The following is a 16,808-nucleotide window of genomic DNA, read 5'->3' as shown; positions in this document are numbered from 1 at the left end:
ATATAACCTTAAGGGTTTTTCTTGACTGATATCAGTTCGTTTAGAAGTATGTAATTCTTAACTTTTACGTTTGGGAATTAACTCAGGTACAGCAAAAAAAAAATTTGACGTGTGGCAACTCGTTGAACTTGTACGGATGCCCAGATTACAAATAACCTAGTTTGGGGTCATTGGGCTAACAGGTGGAAGTTAAAACGTTGTTGTAAATATGCTCCTTAGTCTGTGAAAAGTTGGTTGACATTTTTTGTATATGAATCAGATCAAAAAATCAATTTCAAATAAAAACGGTAGCAAAACGGTAGAATACGCATGATAATCGCTTGATGTCACCGTTTTTATTACACTTGTAAATCATATTGTATTCGAATGATGTTTGGTTTTATACATTGAGGAGTTTCAGCTTATTTAGCTATCGTGAGGAGGACTTTATCTTGGTTTCATAAATCTGGAGAGTTATTCACCAGAGTCAACTGTACTTGCTACGTGGCTTTATGTATCTCATATGGTTAGATCGATAAATTCTCCGAGACTGAATCGAAAGTTTGAAACAACACAAATCGTTTATGGAGAGGAGAAGTACTGTTGATTATTATCATTGTGGATCAGATGTCTGATAAATTATCCTTTCGGTTTACTTTAATTAGTGTAAACAACTTCACTTTCAAGACTTAGCTTATGGAACCCAATTATATGCCCAGTGGTTGAGACAACCGTTTTTCGGAAATAAAACATTCACGCTATGTAGAAAGATGTATTGTAAGTATTTACATTAAAATTCAAATAAAATACTTATTGAAACGGGAAATAAATGTAAAAATCGCACACCAAGTCACATTTCATTTTCATTCGTTCGATGCCATATGAGCTGCTAAATTTCCGGTGAATTTTTCGATCTTCTTCAAATCGGGCATAATCTCCGTTTTGTACTGGATGCACTATGGAATGGTCACAATCAAATTGAAATCTTCTTTTCAGTCATTAATTGTGAGAAAACCACATCAAACGACGTGTAGTTACCTTGACATTGTCAGTCAGTTTTAGTAATAATTGTCCTTTGGAATGGATATATTTCATTGAATATCTACAATTCGATGAGTTTTTCAAGTACATATTCTCTGCGGCAATTTCAAAATCTTCCCAATCCTTTAGAAACACCATTTTCTTATCGAAATTATTTTAATAATTTATGCTATGCAACGATGGTAATAATTTACGAATGAAGGAATGGTACAACAATGCACATGTCAAATATGTCAAATCATATGGTTTGTTTCATGGTGGAGTCACAGATGGTTGAGTACTTTCACCCATTGATTTTTTTTTGGATTTTGAGTGGGTGACTTCTTATTTAAAAAGTGAATGAGTGGTTGTCGGAGTTTTTTTTCTCAGACTCAGCTCATTTATTCAGTACTTTGATTAACGAATACCTTTTATGAGATATTTAGATTCATCAAGGGAATGGGTTCAAGATAAAGAATTTTATATTTTCTCAGAAAATGAGATGTGCTTCTATGTGGCGTTTACTAAAAGTCCTAAATTTTGCTGAAGAAGACACATAATCAAACTACTTCCACTGCCTTTTAGTTCTCAAGGTCTCTGAGCTCATCTAATTAAACGGCGATTGAAGTTACACCCGAAACAGTATACTGGCTTGTCATTTAAATGTTTACAAAATTTGCCTCTTTTAGTGTGAGTTGCACTCATAGGATACATTACAGTTATTTGAGTTATGCTTGATTTCCTCTTTTTTATTGTGTAAAGAGTAAACTGAGTGCAAACGGAGCGTAAACGGCGTAAGAGGAAATCAAACATTAAACTCGAGACATGACAAGTTGGGATGTTATGTTGGCGCTGTCATTTTTAAACATGTCATGTATATACTTTCGTGTAATTTGTGGGTGATACGTCCGTGGTCCCAAATTTTTTTTTTGAAGAGGGGCTACGTTTTGCCCCGACCCGAAGGCGAGGAACGCGTTCCCACTCGTCAAAATAAAAATATGGAAATCTAATTTTTCGAAAGATTACTTGCATTTAATCTTTCGAAAATAATCTGTCGATGGATTAGATCGAAATCTTCCAAGAGATTACAATTTTTTTTTTATTTTGAAATTAAAAATTTGTTTTCAACATTTATTTGAATATTGAGTCAGATTTAATCTTTTATTTATTCTGAAAAAAGGAATTTTATTTGTTTAGTTGAAATTAAATGTTTTTTTTTTACTTACTTTGATCAGGATTTGAACTCTTTCACTTCGGTACCTCCGTATCTCCAGTCCTGTACTTTACCACTGAGCTATTGGGTTCTTAATCTTAGCAAGATTAATTTCGAACCGTTGGTACGGAGATTTTAGTCTTTCAAAGATTAAAAAATAATCTTCTGAACGAAACCTTCATACCGACTGAGGTAACCATCATAGTAAACGAGTTCAAATCCTAATCGAAGGCAACATTTTTTTTCTTCATTTTTTTTCTTCATTTTTTTAATTATTCAATAAATGATTATTATATTTCATAAATCTGGATAAGCAACGATAAGGAAGTTGAGCCTGGCAAAAGTATTGAAAAGTAGGAAAATATTATAAAAAACCGAAATTTTGCGCTCCATATTTAATTGTACAATTGATTAAGAAGTATAACAGACCAATTTGCATGGAAGAATTTATTTAATTATTCAACGATTTTCAACTCAAAAATCAATGTTCCCAAAGAAAAGCAAAAAAAAAGTCTCAAACATTTCTGTGCTGTGGTTTTTATTTTTACTTTGAATCGCTAACGTATGACAAAAAATTACACATCTACCATCTACTAGCTTCTAATCATAAACTCTAGATACCATAACAACGAACTTTGAAAAAAAAAAAAAAATCGTTGCAAAATGTTCTATATTTAACTTCACTTCTCATTGCTACAATCAATTTTAGCCATTTTAATCCGAAACGCAATCTATCGAAAGATTTAATTTTTGTAATCTTTGAAAAAAGATTGAAACGAAAACTTTAGAAAATTTTAAAATGTTCGTAATCTTTTCGTAGATTAACCATTTAATCCGACTTTTTTCTCTGTGGCAGCACGTAAAAATGTAAAACAGATTTGAAACTGAGAAAACTTCAAAGGTCAAAAGGTAGTTATAAAAATTAGATCATAATAATTTTGCAGGTGAGCACTATACAGCGTGGGCATAATACAATATATAGAGTGAACTGAAATTGTAATAAAATTTTGAATAAAATCTTCATCATAGTTGAGTGGATTTTTTTCGACAACGGCCACAGTGATCTGCGTAATCTCTAACCTAGAATGACTAACTAACATTGATAGACAATAATTTCATTTTAAAAATCGATAACGAAAGCACCGTCAAAAGTATGCTGCCAGCATAGCCCACCCAATTGAATCCACAAAATCCACATTTTTCTGTGGGTTGATTTATTCAATCACATAAAATGTGAAACGTCAAATATTTTCTAATGAAAGTAGAAAATATTTTTTTTTTGTTTTTCTATCGAATTTGACTAAATAAATGGTGCAAAAAGTAGATAAAAAGTAGAAATTACTGTTCCTGACGAGTCAGGCTTCAGAAGAAATGTGGGTTTCCTAGTAAATCAGTTAGATACGTACGCGAAATTGCGCAACTTAAATCCTCAAGAAGATTATAAAAGAAAATCAAACAATGGAAAATAATGAGTCTGGTCGGGCTGGTTCCAACAACGAAACCTTCTACGGTACACATGAATCGGAAAACAATATGGTCATGTCAGAGAAGGTAATTAATTTTCGTAAATAATCGTCGATCGCGAAATGTTCCCGCAATATGGTTCAATATAAACATTGTCCTGTATCGTCATTACTCCCACTAATGCTTTGTCGATATTCTGCTTGACCAGGTTCAGTCGCTGGCTGGAAGTATTTATCAGGAATTTGAGCGAATGATCCAACGGTATGATGAAGATGTCGTAAAAACGCTCATGCCTTTGTTGGTAAATGTGTTGGAATGCCTAGACTCAGCCTATCAGTCTAATCAAGAGCAAGAAGTTGAGGTTGAACTACTTCGTGAAGACAACGAACAACTAGTCACACAATATGAACGTGAGAAAAGTGCACGAAAACAAGCTGAACAGAAGGTATGTAACGACAGGTATATTTCAAGAGGAGCGGATTTTCATGAATTGAATTATGCTTTAGCTTCTGGATACCGAGGACTTGGCCGAAGCTGAAAACAAAGACCTTGCTGGTAGATTAGAGTCTTTGGAGAGCATTACTCGCATGCTTGAGTTGAAACACAAAAACAGCCTGGAACATGCTAGTCGACTCGAAGAACGGGAGGCTGATCTGAAAAAGGTAATTCTGTCGATGAATATTGAATCAAGTCCAGTCATACAAAGTGTCTTTCTCGTCGACCAGGAATACTCCAAGCTGCATGATCGATACACAGAACTTTTCAAAACCCATGTAGACTACATGGAACGGACAAAAATCCTGATGAGTTCAACGCACTCGCAAATCAGTTCGACATCCGAACGATTAGAGAATCGTTCCCGTTTACATCCAATGTATCGGTAAATAAAACATTTGACTCTCGACCTCTCACGAGAATCCGCATTCACGCACATTTCGATCGGCATTTAGGTCGTCTGGCCCGATTTCGTATGGTTTCGCGTCGCTTGAAACGTCACAGATGCTAGATACGGAAACTGTGTGCAGTGTGGGAAACAGTTCGGATTCCGGTTCGGGGCCACCGTCGTTACAGCATGAATTTGATAACATTCAAACCGTGGAACGATCGGCGGAGACAGACTCGTTGCAGCACATGAATCAGGCTACATCGCCACAAAGTGATATTAGTCCAGTTATTCCGAGTAATCAAGCAGGTGAGAATTCGAAGGTTTTTCGATTGAAAAAAGTGACAAAATTGAGGCTGCCCGTAGTGATGACCACCTGAGCGAAATAAGTTTTCTTAAAAATAATTTTTTCGTCAGGTCGTACGACAACCAAAAATGAGAAACGCTCAGCGAACACCTTATACCAGGAGCTCTCGTTCCAAGACAACGAAGAGAGTGAAGAGAACGAAGTTACCGGTAACTTACTTGATCTGTGATTCACTTCGCGAAACAATTTTCTTACGACTTCTTTTGCACTTTGTTTACTTACAGGGAGCTGGGTACATCCGGGCGAATATGCTTCCTCAGGTATTTTGGATTGAAGTTTATTTTGGGATGCGAATAACAAAGATCAGTTGCTATGAAAGACTTGGCCTACCTTTTATAAACGGCAAGCGTATCGCGATTTAATATTTAAATCTGCTGCTCGTTAAATAAGTTGCTGTCGATAGTAAATGATATGCCGTTTCTAAAGGGTAGGCAAGAATTGGAATAATCTATTGAGCATGATCGGGACACATTAACAACATAATACGATAAGCGCTTGATCTGACTTAGTCGATCGTTTTATTTCATTGCATAAGTCGTTTACATGATATCACTACAGAGCAATCAGAATTATCGGCGGATGTGACGCATCTACTCTGTTTCTTTCAATATTCTTATGTGTGAACAGTTTGAACGTTACGACACATTGTCCAATTAGTGTTGTCCTTTGGGCGTTTATTCGAATCATGTCGTGGAAACGTATGTTCTCGATTTCACGTATCATCTCGTCAAATTGCTTCTTCGCGGTTAAGTTCCAAGTTCGCTCGCAGGGCAGTGAAAAAGGCCGGGCTAATATTCAATTACATTTTTCGTTGTTTCGATCAGATTGTGAATCCATTTTACTCGGAGAGCCACTTGGAAGTTAGAAGAGATGTTTAAGGCTTTTGCACGTATGCTTACCGTAAACAAGTTCTCATCCAACCGAATTTTCAATGAATGCGATTGCATTTTCGCTCTTTATGAGAAGATGATTAGCTCGAGACAAATAAATCTCATCACGTCAATCTGTGCGTGACTCACAAAGAATTCTCTTCGAACTATCTCAACTGGATTCACGTAGTTTGTTCACCGGAGAATGTACAGCTCAAAAAGCTGAAATCTCACACTCTTGTCACATTTGATCGATAAACTATTTATGACAGAAAATTTAGTGGTAGCATTGTGTTGTGCGTCCATCGTTGTCGCTACACTATCGGCCAGTCTTATTGATGTATCAATGAACTTGAAAGACACCCTTAAAACCTTAAGCTTGAAACCTTTTTCTTTGCATGTCCGAATGAACAGTTTTAACCATTAAAGACATCCCATCAGCTTTAATCTAATTTTAACATTATTAATCAAATTGATTTCTTTGCATTACACCTTCCTTAACGGCACACAGTCAATGACAATTTCTTTGGTAAGCACGTGAACAAAAAACGTACCGACACAGTCCTTTATTGACTCATTGTTTTGATAAAATTCTAGGAATGGGCAAAGAGGTGGAAAATCTTATAATGGAAAATACAGAGCTGCTGGCAACCAAGTAAGTCAGAAGTGAAACTATAATTGGCAGTTAGGAGCGTTCACAAATGGTGTAAGATATAGGAATGAGGAACCTTAACGTTATTAGAATTTATCGACGCACTTCAAGCATGAGTAGTACTTAAAGTAGTGTACTGAAACTTGACAGTGTGACATTTAACTGTAACTATCCTGTATTTGGCAGCTGTCGCCTATGATCACTTTTGCTTGAAGTGCGTTGATTTTATGGGTGCAGAGGCTGCGCTAAACAGTGTGGAAAATTGTGCTTGATCATTTGTGAACGGCTCTTTAGCAATTATGCTTCCGTAGCGATACTAAATTTCAATCAAAATGTCATCTAGGAACGCTCTCAATATTGTCAAGGACGATTTGATCGTAAAAGTGGACGAACTCAGTGGCGAAGTTGAAATTTTGAGCGAGCAATTGAACAGTGCCACTCAGTCGAAGAATAAATTGATGCAAAAAATTGCCGATTTGGAAGAGGAGTTGAAGAAAACCAAAGATCTTGTCAAACAACAAAGTAAATTTGAAACAAAAAAATATTCAGAATTTGAGCTGCAGCTAAATTGTTCTGTTCTTCTTCCAATCCGATTATGTGCAGATACTTCAGATCATGAGGATGAAGGTGATGTTCCAATGGCTCAAAGGAAAAAATTCACTCGCGTCGAAATGGCTCGTGTTCTCATGGAACGAAATCAAGTAAGGACTACAGGCGGTATGCTCGTACACATCATAACTAATCGACGTTCTCTTCCCATTATAGTACAAAGAACGGTTCATGGAATTGCAGGAAGCTGTTCGTTGGACGGAGATGATCCGAGCTTCTCGTACCGGAGATATTAAAAAGACCGGAGAGGGTTTTTGGCGAAAGTTTTTTAGTAAACTCACAATGTAATCAACAGAATCGAAGCGTACTTCTAACAAGGCCTTGACACATTTGTCTTTTCTAATTGTTTATAGATCATCTGGCAGCCCACAAAGGGAGCCCCCGGGGCCATTACTTCAATACAACGCATCCAGTCATCACATAACACCTGGGTCATCCGAGGGGCGATTGGCAATTACGAGTGGGAACTATAATGCTGGAGGCTCATCGAATGCTTTAGCATTCACCAAAGATTATTCGGAAGAAACGGTATCTGACCGAGCCAATCAACGACGACAGGAACAATATCGTCAAGTGCGAGCTCACGTACAGAAAGAAGATGGACGTCTCCATGCGTATGGGTGGAGTTTACCGGGATCGAAAACCAATCCACAGGGAACACCGAAAAACGATCGGAAAATGTTGAAGGTGCCGGCACCTGTTTACTGCAGTCCATTAGCAGAAGCTAATCCGCACATGAAAGTATTTTGTGCCGCTGGAGTAAACTTAAATGGTGGCTATACGAAGGATGGAGGTTGTATTATCGGTGCTAGTGTGTTCTATTCCAATGAAGAAGCCAAAATTACTGAAATCACATCTCCCACTGAAGGCGAACCTACAGAGCTAGATTCGTTAGATAAACAGATTACCATGGCAATGGAAAGTGCTGAACCAGATTCGCAGTTGAGTTCGTACGTTTGGATATGTACGAGTACTCATGCTGCCAGTACGGTTACCGTTATCGACGCAAAGAATCCGTCAGAAGTTTTAGATTCATTTCCGGTGTGTCAGACACATTTGTTGTGCATTTGTTCAGTACAGGGTGCTTTAGAAAAAGACTACGCTTTGTTGGAGAACAGTGAGGTGATTAAATCGGGCGAAACCTTAGAAAAACCGGGCGATGGTGACGACGAAATCGGTCGCGTTGAATTTGTTCGGGTAGAGAAAAATTCGACCACCGAAAAGAAAGAGGGCTCGCCGGCGACCGCAAAAAGCGATCCGAATGAAAATATTTCTTCGAATAATGAGACTGACGACGTAGCTATTGATAATAAGGCGTTGAATGCCGTTGTTGAAGATATAAACGTTCCGCCGCATTCTCCGATTCATTTGAACCATCACAACAACAATTCGAACAACAATCCGAACACTTACTCGTTGGCATTTCCGAAGCCAGTCAATCCGATTCTGGGCTCACCGAATCCATTATGCGAACCGGCAATGTCTTCAGTGGGACCAACGATGTGGCTGGGAGCGCAAAGTGGAATGCTTTACGTACACAGTTCGGTTGCTCGATGGCGAGACTGCTTGCATCAGGTGAGACTAGTAAACATTCATTCATACACATGTTGTTCAAGGAGCGGGAGTTCATTTTTTTCGTTATTAAAGGTTTGCCTTCCTGACGCTGTGTTGTCGATTGTTCATGTCGAATCTCATGTGGTTGCTGCACTTGCCAACGGTAAATTAGCAGTATTTAGAAGACAGACTGATGGTCAATGGGACCTGAATAGCTATCACTTGGTTACTTTGGGCCAGCCGAAGCAATCGGTGCGTTGTCTGTGCGTCGTAGCAGATAAAATATGGGCTGCTCATCGAAACAAAATCTATATTGTTGATCCGATAACACTGAACAGTGAGTATTCTGGGTGACGAGGCAATTTTAGAAAACTTCCTTTGGAGTTTCTTCTCTCAAGAATCCAAGTGTTTATCGAGGTGTTTACATCAGCCGTTTCTATTTTATTTCAGTCGTTCATACGTTAGAAGCCCATCCGAGGAAAGAGAGTCAGATTAGGCAAATGGCTGCAACGGGTATTGGAGTGTGGGTGTCAATCCGTCTGGATTCAACACTTCGATTGTACCATGCGCACACCTACGAACATTTGCAGGATGTTGATATTGAACCATATGTTTCAAAAATGGTAAGTCCAGCTCGACGAGCTGAGTATTTCACTGAGATTTTCAATATTTAAAAATCGGAAATTATTCAGCTGGGAACCGGAAAATTGGGATTTTCGTTTGCACGTATAACCGCGTTATTGGTTTCGTGCAATAGATTGTGGATAGGAACTGGCAATGGTGTTGTGATAAGTGGTAACTGATCGGGGGGGTAATATTTTTGTCGTTTATTAAATTTCCAAATCGATTTTAGTGCCATTAACCGAAGCAATCACAGCTAACTACAAAGGTAACACAAACAATTTCATTCCCACATGTTGTATGGCCAATGCACAACTTTCATTCCACGGACATCGAGGTATATTTACCAATCTATTGTCACATTAAAATTTGTTTCTATAATCAGTCTCATTCCCGAAGATTCGGTGAAATTTTTCGTGTCTGTACCGACGAAATCACCGACCGACAGTTACATACATCCCGGTCAGCGACCATTAATGTTAGTTATGTCCGGTGGCGAAGGTTACATCGATTTTCGGCATGGTATGTTGTTTCAGTTATTTGAAATTATTCCTTACAGTCCGGTCGATCATTCTAATTTTTTGTGTAACTTTATATTCGTTTTTAATCAGGATCCATTGCTTTTGTTTGTTTTTTTTAAATTATTTTTAATTTTAAATTTTCTGTTAAATGCAGAAGAACATGCTGATGATGCGTCCGATGTAGCAGCTCATTTGCTTGTTTGGGAAGTTTCACCATCATAATGTTCATCTAAACAATTCTTAATTTTATTTATGTGGCAAGGGTAATTTCAGATTTATTTTTTAATTTCTGTTTTTATTTTCGCACTAACACAATAGCTTTGCTTTAGCTCTGAGTCAGTGTGACTGTACAAAATCGGAGCTTATTTATGGAAATTTTGTATCTGAAAATTCATAAAAATTCCGAATAATTCTAAAGAAGTTCTATTCCGAAAAACTCCGACAACAAATATCAGAATCGTTTTGGAACTATTCGGAAATTTTTCGAATTTTCCGAATCAAAATTCCCAATAATAAGCCTGTACAAAAAAGGGCTTTTTACTGTAACTAACCATATTGGATTGATTATTATGAGTTTACAAACAATGAATTTACAAACCTTTCGACCATATATAATGCTGTTATATTTAAAGCTTTATACGTAAAACCATCACTTTGAAAAGCTTATTGCCTTGTCTTTTCGGCCTTACTTATCTTGAAAATAGAGCACTGTACCAGCAGGCCGATGCACAATAGGTCGGTGAAAGTGTCAATCGTCATCCACAGAATAACCAACACATCATCACTTTGAAGTTTTAATGAAAGAATTCGTTTAATTGCGTCTATGTTTGCTTCTGTGGATGACAGCCTATAAAATTCGATTTTACCGTAGAATGGATCAGTCCTATCAGTGTGAGTAATACCGTCACAGGTTTTGGACTACTGTAACTGTGACTTCGTCTACTGGTCTCAATTGAAATTCCTTTTCATTTAAAAAAAAGAAAAGAAAAAACGACAGAGTTCGGCTTAATATTAATCGTATGGTTTTTGTCTACATTTTTCTTTCACAATTCAGTTTTTCATTATAAAAATAATTTAGTTAAAAGTCAAGTTCAGGAAACTCATTTACTTCAAATTTCAATGTCCAAATTTTTTAAGCACTCGCATTCTGACGAGGCTTGATGCAATACCTCAAAACCATGTTAGAAACGGCGATTTGGGCAATAGTTGAGAATATGATTCATCGATTTATTCACGTCGTTATCGCAGTCACAAAGAGGCGATTCCACAAAATTCCACTGTTGCGTTACGCTGCAGTGGTCTACAAACATCTTCGATAGACGTCAAATGCCTTTCATAATTAATACCACAACAGAGCAGGGCCTAATTTTGGGAAATCGATTTTCCAGAATTTGCCAACATTTGCTAAGATTTTCCGAAATTTTCCGAAACTTGCCAAATTTGCTAATGGAAATTCTAGCAAATATTGGAAAATTTTGGCGAATTTCGGAAAATTGTAGCAAATTTAGGAAAAAAAATTACCAAAAATAGGCCCTGCAACCGAGTCTCCCGTTTGCTCGAAATTTACTTGAACGGTTTATTGCCGAAAGTAGTAGTGTCGAAGAAGTATAATTTTGAGTGGTGTGTGGGCTTGGCTAATAACGTGACACACGCCAGAGTCCTAGTTTCTAAATATATTTTATGGCTTCCCACTATATGTACATAAGAATAAACGTTGTTACGTTCCACGGTGGAAGTCAGTGGAATTTACTTCGGTTGTTTTTCAGCTGGTACACCCATACAAACAAAACTGCTTATTCTTGTTATACATATACGGAATATATGCCAGCACTTGCGTGGTAAAACCGTATAAAGAATCTATGAGTGAACCGTATGAAGCGAATTCCCACATAAATTTCACTGACGTCCACTGTAGAAAGAATTTAAAGTATCTAGAACAGTTTCGTTTCTCACGGAATAACAGTCTAGTCAATTTTCGCGAATATTGGAAAATTCCAGCCAATTTAGAAAATCCCAAACGAGTTCAGCAAAAAATTTCTCGTCAGTAAGCTTTCTAAAAATTTCCAGTTGCTTTGCTAATACGTTTTCTTCATAAGGTTTTACCACGCACGTGCAAGCTTAATGACAAGGAATTTTTCGCTAAACTACAACTAAAACATAAAATCATAGACTAGCCATAAAATAACATACATGACCGAACCTCTGACCTAACAATATCAATTCAATCGGCGTACTAAGTTGGAAGATCTTCTACTTCCTCATTACCACACGAAAGAGATTGTGTTGTGCTTTAAGTTATTTTTTTTAGATTTTTTTTTGTGTCTATTTATTCACAATCATAAAACCCGTCCATCATTATACCAACATCTAGAACAACCTTTGTAATTCTCGATTTTATCCTATAGGCGATGGTGACATGGAGAACAGCATTGTTCTGGAACCGAATCAAACAATCGAAAATCGTGGCGACAAGAGTTACCTAATTGTGTGGCAAGTTAGTCCCATTTAAATAATCAATTTATGCAATGACTTCACAATTTACGTACTCCATAAAATACCAAATAAAATTGAAGTCAACTCAATAATACCGCAAAGTAAAAAAGAAAATCGAGAAAAACAATTCAAAATTGTGAAATGTCGTCGTCAATAATTAATTTTTGTTCAAAATATTTTTACCGTCAAATTGCTGTATACCGACGAGATTAATAGCGGATTTTTTTTGTATCATTTAATGTTATACACAGCTCAGTCTCAGTTCCGAAACATAATTTTTGGTAGAATTATTTTTTATGTGATTTTTTTATATATACAAAAGTAAACACGAAAATCGTCTCATCTTACCAATATGTGCGATAATAGTGAATGAATCGTTTATGTCCGGTGCAGTTTTGTTTATCGAATTCGTTTTAATTTTAAAGGAACAATTATGTGCTTCAATCGAGTTTATTAAACGAAATATAACTGGCGCTGAAGTAAAAACTAAACAGTTAACCTGTCACATACGGCTATTCATCTGTTATCGATAACGACGACAAAAATAATGACAAGGGTAATATCGTCCTTTATGGTAGTAAAATGCATGCTAAAAAAATTGAAGTACAAGATTTGAAATCAACCGTTTAAAAATACTTTAATAGATGGAAGTAAACCCGGTTATAACACTGGTCATTTGCTTGGCTTCTGTGACAGGTTAATATTGTGAATTGTGACACAACAATTCTGTATTTCTGGCCACGGAAATGAAAGATTGTTTCCAATGGTAAGTTGCGTAAGTTATTCTTACGGCTTAGTTCTTCTCATAAAATCATACAATTTAGTTCATCTACCATTTACCCAGTTATTCGGTTAAAAAAATATTCTTTATAAGATGCTAGCGAGCAGCAATTTTTTCGATGACTACATAATGACTCACTGTCAAAAGTAGTATCGTCACAATTTCAATTGCGTATAAGAAGGGAAATAATTTATCTTAATTAAAATTTTATGTCCACTAACAGATCTAGAACCTGTTTGCATTACAGTCAATCATTATGTCACAGTTTGAGACCTTTGCCATATTACTGTACTACGCGATACGAAAAACATTTGGCCTATGATTTTTGTCTTTGTGCGTTGGGAGTGCTCTCGTGAGGGTAAATCTTTTGTATAATCTCATTATCTGAGCCATAAGACGTTGTTGACAGTTCATGGACATTGTTTCCTTATGAGGAATGTAATCTGGCCATATGTTTACTAACTGCACTCCCAGAAAATTAGTCATTAATTCATTGACATTAGTGTTAAAACCCATTTCCAGAGGTGGGTGAGTAAACTAACTTAGGTAGTTGCTTAGAACTTTGCAGCACTTTGTAAAATAAAAACTTCCAAGAGAACGACATAATGGGCAGCATTTGGGTGGAGAAAGGTGTCAAAGATTTCGTACGATCCTTACAAAATAACTTTTTTTGTGTGGACATTTACGTGATTTGTGTACATTCTTCATTCTCCTCCAATAAACCTTCAGGCATATCGTCATCAGAACCTTTATAGAGATGAAAAGTAAAAGTCGAAGAACAAATATGTTATACGTATCGAGTAATATTATAGATTTAACAGAGTTCCCAGTGAAGATCTCGAAACACAGATCTGTTGATCCTTTGTTTCCACTCCCGGTGATCACAGAAATCATGACAGCCTTCCTGTTGCTGCTAGGAATCTGTCTAGGGTATCAGATCCTATTGTGGCAATTTCCGAAGGAACCACCTCATAGTCTCCCAGCATCATACGTCTTATTTGGAGGAATTTCGTGCAATCGCATAGAGGTGCACCCGTTTCTTCTTCTACATCACAGGAACATCTCGGAGTGTCCGAAAGCCTTAACTTGTTCATGCCCTCAATGTCCCGTAATAGTGTAGCGCAGATTCCAAACCATAGTCTTATGACGGACTTATAATCATACCAGGTACTCGGTCTATACTAGTTGTTCATCAAGCCATTGAAAGCAATTTTTCACCAGAGAGCCATTCACTGCATACTATTTGAAAACACACAAAGAACCATTAACAGCACCATTATTTTCGTAAGGAAAATCTTTCTTAAGAACAGTGAAAAGTAGCAATTGAAGAACATAAAGCGTATAGCTATAGCAATTAGAGTTAATGTTTTTTATAAAAAAGGTAAAAAAAATATTTATAAAAGAAACACTAAACTAACAACCATTGTAAAACCAACAAAGACATTTATAAGTAAAACTAGTCCACTTGTTTTGTTGCGAAACAAACCTTTATGTTAAATAATGAATGATAGTAATTTAAAGTTTTGTTTGAAATCAGAAAAGAAAAATAAAATTATTCTTCAATTATGTATATGTAGCAAAAGTTGTATATTTAACCCAATAACTTATAACTAACTGTAATCGCTTAATTTAATCAATAAAACTTAATCCTCTTAAAGATTTTAATTGAATTCGCAGGTTGAATATAATATAAATTATTGCAGTTAATGTCAACCAGATTTGTACTGAAATTTGCTTCAAACATCACCTGGTCCACTCATACCAAGAGCGTACATCTGTACGTATAAGAAGTGGACCAGCTGACAAGATAGCTGAAGAAAAGTTCGGTATGAGTTTTCTTAACTTGAGCCGTATGTTAAACACAACGAATCAAATGAATTTTTTTGTTCTACTTAAGTTTTATTTTGTAGGTGACAAAGTAAATTTATTTCAAATTTGTTATTAGTTCTGTAACTTTTTCGTTTTTTTTTTGTTTCAAATTTTATTCATTTTCATTAATATAATTTCGATTTGTTCAATTTAATTGGTTTTTGCTTTTATTTTTTCTGCTGCAAAGATACATGATTTCTGAAGAAGGTAAGTAAATTTACCCTAAATGTAGTTTGATAATGAAAGCTGCTGACCACTGACCACATAAGTCAGAGCTAGAAGTGTCAATATCGTGACGTGACTTATGGTCTACAGATAGAGCCAAAATCTAGATACTAGAGAGATTTAAAGAGGCTTGGAAGCATCTACGATGAACTGTAAGAATTTTAAGTGTTCATATTTCATCGTATATGCTTCCAAGCCTCCATATGTCTGTATTTGCCCTGAGAGTACGTTACCTTTTCAACGACACCCCACACGACCTTGTACGTTTCGTGTAACTAGAGAAATTTCAGTCCGAAAAAGGAGCCACAGAAGTGTTTAAGAATTTTTTTGAAAGTTTTGGGGATGTGCGGGCTCAGACCGAAATGAAATCAAAATGTTCATGTTTCGAATGATCAACAATCAAACAAAATCCTTTTAGAAATTGTCGAAGCAACATCGAAATGCTTGGCTGACGGCTATAGGAAAAACTACATCTGATCCGAAATCATGGGAAAAGTTACAAGTTTGCGATAACCATTTCATCAGTGGTAATACGTGCAAAGGTAGACGCTAAGTTTTTCGTTTGAGTTTAGAAAATAATTTCCAGGAAAAATGGTCGCATTGCCAAAATGGCCGTTACATACACAATATGGACTGGGTGCCCATAATGAATTTACGCTATCCAAGAGACAGGTTTGTAGCTATACCGGGATCGTTTCTCTTTGTGCGATTTGAAAATTAAAACAAAGAAATTGCTTTTCTAGTAAGCCGAAAATTCTGAGATGCTCAGTAGCAGATTGTGTGGTGTCTAATCAAGGCGGTCAATGCAGTTTCTATCGTATTTCAAAGGATATGACCAACGGAAAACGGAATCAAATTTCAGAATTGAAACTATCTGCTTGGATAACAGCCTTAGGACTACGCGACGTGGTTCCAGCCACATCAAAAAATATTTACGTCTGTCACGCTCATTACATGATTGGTATTTCAGTCATTTTTTACTTGAAGCGAGCCCTTGATTTCGTTTAAGCTTTCAATATAGATATGAGAACAAAACAAAGAAAAACTTTGATAGAGGAAGCGACTAATCTGGACACTGGTGGATCCGTGCATTCTTATGAAACTTTCGTTTGCGATACTAAACCCGCCGATAATGTAATGACTTCAGCAGCAATTTCAAGAACCCACAACCGAATGAGCAAATTTCATCTGATGTCACCGAACCAGGTATGAATTAACTTGCTTTAAGTGTTCGTCACAAGGACTCACAAGTACGTTTATCCAATCCATTTCAATCAATTTCAGTCCGTGTCGATATCAACGAAAGACAAAATGTCCTTCTCTAAGTCAGGAAACATCCTTCGAAATGAAAATGGACGATTTTCCTTCTCATGTTGTTACTGCAACGCAGTCAACGACGATTGTCATGCCATGATGAACCATATCAATACTCACTTCGACAAAACTTTACGGCCGAAAAAATCTGTTTCGCCGGAGTGCTTACCATCACCCGAATTCGTCAGTTGCACGATAACTGACAACGATACAGAGGAGTCTGAATTTAGCGAAACATTCCGGGAACTAACTAAGACAATGACCGAACCGAAACCACCGCACAAAGATACAACATTTACAATAAGTGCAGTCAAGACCGAATTAGTTCCATCACTGAAAAGACCTTTATCACCGACAATTAACATCAAAGATCT

General features: G+C 36.6%; 2 protein-coding genes and 1 long non-coding RNA gene across 3 annotated transcripts; 2 read left to right on the top strand and 1 right to left on the bottom strand.

The window, feature by feature from the left end:
• Positions 1 to 737: 737 nt before the first annotated feature.
• On the bottom strand, positions 738 to 1,243 carry LOC119078214 (signal recognition particle 9 kDa protein). Its single transcript, XM_037185676.1, has 2 exons — positions 1,018 to 1,243; positions 738 to 935 (listed from the first exon to the last, which is right to left on the bottom strand). Exons 1-2 carry the CDS (start codon positions 1,156 to 1,158, stop codon positions 843 to 845), a joined length of 234 nt encoding a protein of 77 aa, XP_037041571.1. The 5' UTR covers positions 1,159 to 1,243; the 3' UTR covers positions 738 to 842.
• Positions 1,244 to 3,446: 2,203 nt separating this feature from the next.
• LOC119075553 (JNK-interacting protein 3) lies at positions 3,447 to 12,733 on the top strand. Its single transcript, XM_037182023.1, has 19 exons — positions 3,447 to 3,763; positions 3,885 to 4,121; positions 4,183 to 4,338; positions 4,402 to 4,556; positions 4,627 to 4,868; positions 4,977 to 5,075; positions 5,151 to 5,186; positions 6,307 to 6,324; positions 6,393 to 6,450; positions 6,791 to 6,969; positions 7,051 to 7,148; positions 7,213 to 7,340; positions 7,410 to 8,631; positions 8,704 to 8,947; positions 9,061 to 9,233; positions 9,303 to 9,405; positions 9,464 to 9,568; positions 9,631 to 9,753; positions 12,158 to 12,733. Exons 1-19 carry the CDS (start codon positions 3,671 to 3,673, stop codon positions 12,259 to 12,261), a joined length of 3,573 nt encoding a protein of 1,190 aa, XP_037037918.1. The 5' UTR covers positions 3,447 to 3,670; the 3' UTR covers positions 12,262 to 12,733.
• Positions 12,734 to 15,507: 2,774 nt separating this feature from the next.
• On the top strand, positions 15,508 to 16,226 carry LOC119078269. The gene is made up of 4 exons (XR_005087967.1): positions 15,508 to 15,647; positions 15,707 to 15,792; positions 15,864 to 16,081; positions 16,142 to 16,226. It is a non-coding gene; the product is annotated as an uncharacterized LOC119078269 (long non-coding RNA).
• Positions 16,227 to 16,808: the final 582 nt, after the last annotated feature.

The sequence above is a fragment of the Bradysia coprophila genome, chromosome III, assembly GCF_014529535.1.
Source record: "Bradysia coprophila strain Holo2 chromosome III, BU_Bcop_v1, whole genome shotgun sequence".
Lineage (NCBI taxonomy): Eukaryota > Metazoa > Arthropoda > Insecta > Diptera > Sciaridae > Bradysia > Bradysia coprophila.
This window is presented reverse-complemented; position numbering and strand designations above follow the sequence as displayed.

Excerpts from the sequence above, each read along its gene's own strand:
- LOC119078214 (XM_037185676.1), bottom strand. The coding sequence starts at position 1,158 with ATGGTGTTTCTAAAGGATTGGGAAGATTTTGAAATTGCCGCAGAGAAT. Across the intron at positions 936-1,017 it reads AACTGACTGACAATGTCAAG|TGCATCCAGTACAAAACGGA; the intron begins GTAACTACACGT and ends ACCATTCCATAG.
- LOC119075553 (XM_037182023.1), top strand. The coding sequence starts at position 3,671 with ATGGAAAATAATGAGTCTGGTCGGGCTGGTTCCAACAACGAAACCTTC. Across the intron at positions 9,569-9,630 it reads TTCATTCCACGGACATCGAG|ATTCGGTGAAATTTTTCGTG; the intron begins GTATATTTACCA and ends TCATTCCCGAAG. Across the intron at positions 9,754-12,157 it reads TTACATCGATTTTCGGCATG|GCGATGGTGACATGGAGAAC; the intron begins GTATGTTGTTTC and ends TTTATCCTATAG.